General features: G+C 42.5%; 1 protein-coding gene across 3 annotated transcripts; it reads right to left on the bottom strand.

Annotated features, from left to right (window-relative positions):
* Positions 1 to 278: 278 nt before the first annotated feature.
* On the bottom strand, positions 279 to 4,832 carry Ralgdsl4 (ral guanine nucleotide dissociation stimulator like 4). Of its 3 annotated transcripts, XM_017600327.3 has the most exons (5): positions 4,593 to 4,832; positions 4,271 to 4,467; positions 3,468 to 3,616; positions 2,645 to 2,746; positions 279 to 460 (listed from the first exon to the last, which is right to left on the bottom strand). In XM_017600327.3, the coding sequence occupies exons 1-4, from the start codon at positions 4,743 to 4,745 to the stop codon at positions 2,658 to 2,660; spliced, it is 588 nt and encodes a 195-aa protein (XP_017455816.1). In that variant the 5' UTR covers positions 4,746 to 4,832; the 3' UTR covers positions 279 to 460; positions 2,645 to 2,657. The 3 variants fall into 3 exon arrangements, with proteins under 3 accessions (XP_017455816.1, XP_063131882.1, XP_063131883.1); XM_063275812.1 differs by lacking the exon at positions 279 to 460 and having other exon boundaries at positions 2,424 to 2,746; XM_063275813.1 differs by lacking the exon at positions 279 to 460 and having other exon boundaries at positions 2,684 to 3,616; positions 4,593 to 4,826.
* Between the last annotated feature and the right edge of the window lie 2,911 nt (positions 4,833 to 7,743).

Genomic DNA, 7,743 nt, shown 5'->3' with positions numbered 1-7,743 from the left:
CAGATAGAGAGTTGGCTGATTAAATTTGCACGATATGGAGGCTAATGGGCTACCCCCTTTACCTGCTGAGTAGCCTTTGTTTGCCTAGCTTTGTGCCAGCCCCACCATCTTCTGACTGATAGATTAAGCCCTTTGGAAAATTATTAATTCACTAAAGTAGTCTCATACAACTCCAAAGCTAAAACTGTTGTCACATAGCATCTTAGAACTAAAGAAAATCTCATCCCACATTGTGGTAACCACCTGCCTGGTAGCCTCACCAATGTATTTTAAACCTACCTTGATTTGTGACCCTCTCTGTGCTGTAAAGCTGTGAAATTGCTTCTACATTGAAACACGAAATTTGAGGTAACACAGAACTTTCTTCGTGGACTGTGGTCATTGAAAATGGTTTCAGAACAAACAATCTTTATTTCATTTAGGATGTAAACTGTGATTATTTTCATCAATATTAGGTTATCTAAATAAAGTTAGGAGAGGGAGAAGGTGTTAGAAGATATAAGCAGAGTTGGGGGGGTAAATGGGGTGTGTATATGATAATACTTCCTTGTATACATGTCTGAAGTTCTCAAAGAATAAATGTGTAAGTTGAAAACATAAGATAAAATCGTTTTAGCTCTACACTATCACTTGAAAATTAGCATGTTACTAAAGAATTATGCTACAAGACTAATCTTATTAAAATTTCCCATTACTCAAAAAAAAAAAAAAAAAGAACCTGTAGAGACCATCTCCAGTAGATGGGCACAAGCCCGTTGAGGATTCATCTCAAAATTGTAAACCCAGAAGTGTTCTTGTCCAAAGGTAAGGACTTTGGCGGTGAATGGGATTGCAACTCCGTAGGAAGAACAATTTCAACTAACTGGAAAGCCCAGAGCTCCCAGAGCGTAAACCACCAACCAAAGAGAATACTTCAAGGGACTTATGCCTGCAGCCCCATATGTAGTAGAAGATGGCCTTATCTGACATCAGTGGGAGAGGAGGCCCTTGGTCCTGTAGAAGCTTGATGCCCTAGCATAGGGGGATAATAGAGCAGTGAGGGGGGAATGGGTAAGGGTGTGGAGTATCACCTTCATAGAGGCAAAGGGCAGGGAAGGGAGGGGAGATGGGATGGGGTGTTGTGGAGGGGTAACTGGGAAGGGGGATATCATTTGAAATATACATGAATAAAATGATTGACTAAAAAAATAGAAAATCTGTTTTCTCAATTATCAAGGAGACTTGGCCTCTTCAAGGATACAGCCTTTAAACTTACATGTCGCTGTTATCATTACCAATAGACTGAACTCACCAGCTAGTTTAGTTGTGCGCATACAGACAGCAAGAATCCTAGAGTTTATCTTTTCACCCTTTTGTCACAGGTGATGCGGTTCAGTACTCTGATTTGCAACTAAATTCCTAAGAAAGAGGGTTTGTTCCCACTATTGTCTAAGTATCTAGTTAGTGTTTAAGGGCTCTGTTTTTCCACCTAGCCATTAAAAGGAAAGCATAGTCTGTGCATGTGCAGGCACACACACACACACACACACACACACACACACACACACACACACACACACACACGACCTTCTAAGTCAACAGAATCACATTAACTCAAGGTGACTGAGGCAGCATGCACAGGGCTTTCCTGAGCCTGCACCAGATGGGGTCCTAAAGCTGAAAGGTGAAGTGGACTCACGCACATATCCTTAACCCAGGGTTAACAAACTACTCTTGAGTGCAGTCCACATGCTTAGCAGCAGATGGTCAGCAGAAAACGAATCCATTGACATCTTTGGAAGCTCCTGGTCTCTTTTTATTCTATTCGTCCTTCATGCATATACTATGGCTTCCAGGTTAGTGTTTCTATGGGATTCCTGTGCATCTATGTTTTTTGTGAGGAAATTTTGAGGTTTCTACCCCTAGCTGAAGTGCTAGTTGCAGTTGTTGCCATCTGGAGAGCAAGAATTACTTTGATTTGAGGATATGACCAGTGGAACACTGATTTATTTACCACATAACCTATTCCTACATGAACCATAATAATTGGACCAGGTTTTTTAAATAAAAATAAATAAATAAATAAATAAATAAATAAATAAATAAATAAATAGATTGATCCCAGGAGGGAGTCTGGTTGGCAAGTCATTGAATGAGTAGACGTGAGGTTATGAGGTGTGGATAAAATCAAAATACTTTGTATACTTGTAGAAAATGTTTTCTTCATTTGAAAAGCACAATCTTACCTGTTAAGCAGCTTAAGTCACTGGAAGCCAACTTTCAGCTCTCTGTCTGCATAGATCTATTTATTAAGGAAATGTTTGCCTAATTCTAGAATTGTACTTGGCTTTTAGGCTTAGCAAAATAACTTTAAAACTTGCCTGTGCTGTAGTATGCACTAGCACATACTACAATCAATCTCTTAATCAATTTCAGAACATGTATGCTGTTTCGAGTCTGACTTTAATTCTTTTGGGGATGTACATTTCATTACAAGAGCAGAGTCATCATCATTCTATTTAACTTTTTGAAGAATTGGCAAATTATTTCAGACAGTAGGTAAGCCATAATTCTGTGATGCCACATTTTTTCCAACACTTGTAATTTCTGTGTTTAAGAGTATAGACAACTAGAATTAGTAAATTAAAGTAGTACCACTCCTCACCTTTAGTTATAGTTTACAGACAAATAATACTGTAGAACATTAGTTCATGTGCTTTATTGGTCATGTATATATCTTCTTTGGAGCAATGACTAGGTCTTCTACCTGTTATAATTAAATCATAAAAATTAATCATTGTGCTTACATTTATTTTATAATTATTTTTTGTTCATAAGAGCTATTTAAATAATCATAAAATAATGTATTATCAAATAGCACATTCATAATTTGCAGGCATTTTCTCTCATTAGATTGGTTTTGTTTTAGATAATTGAAAACCCTAAACAAAGTATTAAAACCAACACAACATTGAACAGATCAGAAGAGTGTGCTGGAGTGAAATCAAGGGAGATTCTGTAGGGCAGGAGAACAGGAGCTGTCTGCAGTTCAGATGTGGGGTAGACTCAAATAAGTGCCTGGGGGTGGGCAAGGCCATTCTCTAAGTAGGTAGACACACTGAAGCAAGGGGTCGGTACATGAAAGATACACTGTATCTACAGACAGGCTAAGACACAGGTGTCACAGTTGCTCTCTGGCCTGCTGCCTGGACTGCTGCTGATACATCTAGCTGCAGTTATACATGTGTCACAGCATCTTCTGGTGACTTTTGTACTCTCTAGCTCTGCTGCTCAAGTTGGTTCTGGCTTCAGAGTGTCTGTTTTCACTACTGGTTAATACCCTTCAAACTGTGGCTATGAGGATGTGTCACTCCCCATATCTAAGTCTTCCTCATCTTTGGCTTATGGAATGTTGTACTGATCGTTCTGCAACTGGGTCAGGAGCTTATTGACATGGACAATGAGATCTGAATCTGGCATGTTCATACTCAAGAATGTCTTCAGGTATTTTAGAGGGAGCAGGTCTGAGTGATCCCAAAAGTCCTCAGGGTTCTTGTCCATCCATGTTTTCAGGAAGCTACAGAAGGTGTTCTTCACTTGTTCATCCTCTTCATTATTAGAGCTAAAGTATTCATAGCTAGAGAAGACCAGAAAGAATGTCACCTGTATTGTCCCATGCCCCCCATCTTAAAGACATCTAGGGGACATGGTGATTTCTGGAAAGGAATGGAGTCCAAATCCTGAAAGTTCTATTTTCTTCCAGAATTATTAGTTCACCTGCACACAGTAGTTGCTTTAAATATATTTGTGTAAAGGGTGAACACAAACATCTCTATCCAGACCTCTCAGTGGTCACAGGGTCTCTTAGATTATCCTTTCATGAGTCTTTACTTCGGATACATCTCTGGTGGGTACTCCAATATTTCTAGAATCTCTCTTACACATAGAACTGCTTTGACCAAGGCCTCAAAAATATTGGGTGAGGAATAAAGCAGTTTTTCAAGGTATATGGGATAGCTACGTCCATTTTAGGGTCTTAGTTCTGGACAGCCCACTCTCTTGGACCAAGCCTTTGAGAAGCAGTTTTATATTTCATGCTTCTGGATCCGGACAATTCTCTAGACAATAAATAGGCATGAGCGCGCGCGCGCACGCACACACACACACACACACAATCAGAAAGAGAGAGAGAGAGAGAGAGAGAGAGAGAGAGAGAGAGAGAGAGAGAGAGAGATTAAGATTCCCAGAAACAACAAGATCTGACACCTCTGGGCTTGGGGTAGGTACTCACCGCTTACACAGCAGATTCAGCACCTGCAGCGGGGTGGCAAACCTTCTGTATGTGGAGAGAAAGGCAGGGACAAAGAAGGGGTCCCCACCCTGCAGGGAAGGCACCAAGTGCTCCACCAACTTTTGCAATGTGTCTGCACTTATGCTTAACTCTCTACAACGCTCCCTCTGGTCTTCTGAGACAGATGCATTCTCACCCTGATGAGAGATCAAAGTGGATGATTCAAACATTCACTCTCATTGGGTGCTATCATTCCATATTTTCCTGAATTATTACACTGCCAATACAGAGAACAAAACATTCCCGCTTTCAGAGTGGTTACCTGGCTTTTGCGGTTTGCCTTCTTTCGGGTACATGGCCAGAGCTGTTGAAGGTAAGAGTAAACCCTGTGACTACAGCTACAGCCACAGCCTTTTCTGTTGTTTTTCTTGTGGCCTGTGACTTGAGTAGTCTGAAAACAGCAAAAATAAAACATCCTGCTTCCTCTAGGGTCTCAGACAAGGGAGCCTGGTCGGCTGGCTCTAAGCAGTTGGCTGTGTGGTCACCAAGGTTCTACATTGTTAGGTCATTGTCAAGGGGACATCACACTACTATTCCTTCATCAATGGGGCTTTCTTAAAAGACTCCTATGTCCCCTCCCACCTCCGAGGTTCACAAATAGACACAGCTACAGAGGTGTTTCGCATTCCACTGCTCCCAAGAGATGTCTGGATGTAGTCAGCACATGAACTTAGCAATCTGAGTCCTGAATGTCAAACTGCATCAGTAAACCTCATTCTATTCTCAACCCTAATTAGCCCATTGGACGATAAACCCTATGTATGTTATCTTGCTTCTATGTGACCTTGTGTGTGTGTTCTGTGTGGAATGAGATCATATGCACACCTGTGACAGCCAGCAGCCCCACAATGTCAGCGTGCCTACACAGGAGATGTCCTTCCCGGAATCAGTTTACCACCATGATTATTTAAGGGCTTACGCCCAGTGGTTTGCAGCTCTCTGTACACAGCCGACCCAGCCACACCCACCAGCTCAGGAGATGGGACCTGCACTGGTTCAGAATGGATTCATCTTCCTTTGCTTGTTCTTTAAATCCTTGTTTAAGTCCTTGTCCTAATTCTCCAGTGATGGACTGTGATCTGTCTCCTACATGAAACCTTTCCCTTCCCTTAGTAGCATTTAGTCTTGGTGCTTATCACAACAACCGAATGAAACTCGAACGCCACACTTTCTCTGTCCCCATGCTGTATTATGTGGCAGCCAACCTCTTCTCTACTTCCCCATCCCCCTCACTTGCTGGTATTCTATCTCTTTGTCTATCCTTGCGAATTCTTTTTTTGCTGTTCCCTGTGGTGTTTGCTCCAAAGTTAATCACTGTTCATCCCCTGGTCAGCTCCCTCCTTCAGAGTGTCTGGGTCACTGTTGAGCAAGCCTTGGATTCTGAGGAATCCATGTCATGTGCATGTGTTGGAACTTAACCTGGTATTCCAGAGTGTGGCAGGGTAGTTTTATAGTTTATTAACATGTCTCCTTTGTCAAAATGAAATATTCATTCTTCCTTTACTCATTTTGCAATGTTTTTATGGTTTCTTTTATTTCCCAGTCTGTGTAAAGTATGCATGCATGCCTGTGAGAATGCATGTACATGCAAGTGCCTGCCAGTGTGTGTGAATGGCATATGCCTTAATGCATGGTTACATGAGTGTGTCTGCCGGTGTGACCCTGTGTGCATGTGTGTGCGTGTCCACATACATTCAAGTGCATGTGAGTGCTTGCAAGAGTGTGTGCATCTTGCATCTGTGTGCACGCACGTGTGTGTGTGTGTGTGTGTGTGTGTGTGTGTGTTTATCTAGTGAGTTTTAAAGAGCTCTGGCCATTCACCTAACCCGTAAGAGAAAAGCCCAATTTACACACACACAAACACTGACACATACACACACACACACACACACACACACACACACACACACACACACACACACACACCACACGAACTAGTAGGAACTAATGCTTCTTTCTTAGAAATTTAGTTCCAAACCAATGTCCTGGGCTGCGTCCCCATGACAAAAGAGAGAATGGATAAATTCTGGGACTCTTGGTGGCTGCATGCATACAACTAGCTGATGCATTCAATCTATTTGTAACTAGAACAGAGACATCTAATTTCAGAGGGAGCATCTTTGAAGGTGTCCAGTCTGCTTGATAATTTAGAAACTATGAATGTGTGAGCAGCCTTCAAGGAGAAGGGAATCCTTAGTCCTAAGAATCTAGGAGGCTGAATGAGTCACCAAGAATTGCATCCCTACAACATCTGCAGCTGCCTGTAGAGGCACAGGCAGGACGCAGGTCCCACCCTGCTAATCTGTACAAAGTTAAGTGTGCTAGAAAAGCAGTGGAAGTAAAAGTTCACTGCTGACCCAGAGTGAGATACATGACGGTTAGGAGAGTAGTAGCACCATACTTAACCAAAAAGGTGGACTTCCAAGATGGCTGCCTTAGTCTTTACCCTGTTGATCTTGGATAAATCCTGGTGATTTAAATCAGAGGCCTGGTCAGGCTTTCCTCTGTCAGTGGATGCACTCTACCACCACCACTATTGTTGAGCCTGAACAAGTTCAAGGCCTCAACAGAATATGTTTATGCCAAAATTGTAGGCCAATCAGTCATTTTTTTCTACTGATCAACCCTAAAGAGGGGGAAGCAACCTCTTAAATACCCTTATAAACACCAGACTTGGAGAAGATGCTAGACTTTGTGCTCCTGAATGTCTTCTCTGCTCTGCAGAGGGCTGCTATTTCCAGGCTCCTCCCCTCCATTCCTCCCTCCTTCCTTCCCTACCTCTCTCCCTCCCTCCACCCCCTCTCTGTTTCCCCATAAAAATCAAAGTTTTTCTTCATCACTTGATTTTGTCTAGTGTTTTCCATTCTGTTTGTGTTAGACTCAAGATTTTTCCTGCCTTGTAATTCTTTTTTTTATTGGATATTTTTAATTTATATTTCAGAAGTTATTCCTTTTCCTGGTTTCCCTCAAAGAGTCCCTATCCCATCCTCCTGTGCCTTATTCTATGAGGGTGTTTCCCTTACCCAACCACCTCCCTTCCTGCCTCCCCACCCTGACATTCCCCTACAATGGGGGGGGAGGTCCAACCTTGGCAGGACCAAGGGCTTCTCCTTCCTTTGGTGCCCAACAAGGCCATCCTCTGCTACATATGCAGCTGGATCCATGGGTCGGACCATGTGTACTCTTTGGGTAGTGGTTTAGTCCCTGGGAGCTATGGTTGGTTGGTATGATTGTTCTTATGGGGTTGCAAGCTCCTTCAGCTCCTTCAATCCTTTCTCTAACTCCTCCAATGCAGACCCCATTCTCAGTTCAGTGGTTCACTGCTAGCATTCACCTCTGTATTTGTCACACTCTGACTGAGAGCCTCTCAGGAGATAGCTCTATCAGGCTCCTGTCATCATATACTTCTTGGC

This window comes from Rattus norvegicus, chromosome 16 (genome assembly GCF_036323735.1).
Source record: "Rattus norvegicus strain BN/NHsdMcwi chromosome 16, GRCr8, whole genome shotgun sequence".
Taxonomy (NCBI): domain Eukaryota; kingdom Metazoa; phylum Chordata; class Mammalia; order Rodentia; family Muridae; genus Rattus; species Rattus norvegicus.
Note: the sequence above shows the minus strand (reverse complement) of the source record. Positions and strands in the feature narration are given on the sequence as shown.

Excerpts from the sequence above, each read along its gene's own strand:
- Ralgdsl4 (XM_017600327.3), bottom strand. The coding sequence starts at position 4,745 with ATGTTTTATTTTTGCTGTTTTCAGACTACTCAAGTCACAGGCCACAAG. Across the intron at positions 4,468-4,592 it reads AGGCAAACCGCAAAAGCCAG|GGTGAGAATGCATCTGTCTC; the intron begins GTAACCACTCTG and ends ATCTCTCATCAG. Across the intron at positions 2,747-3,467 it reads ATACCTGAAGACATTCTTGA|GTAGAAGACCTAGTCATTGC; the intron begins GTATGAACATGC and ends TAATTATAACAG.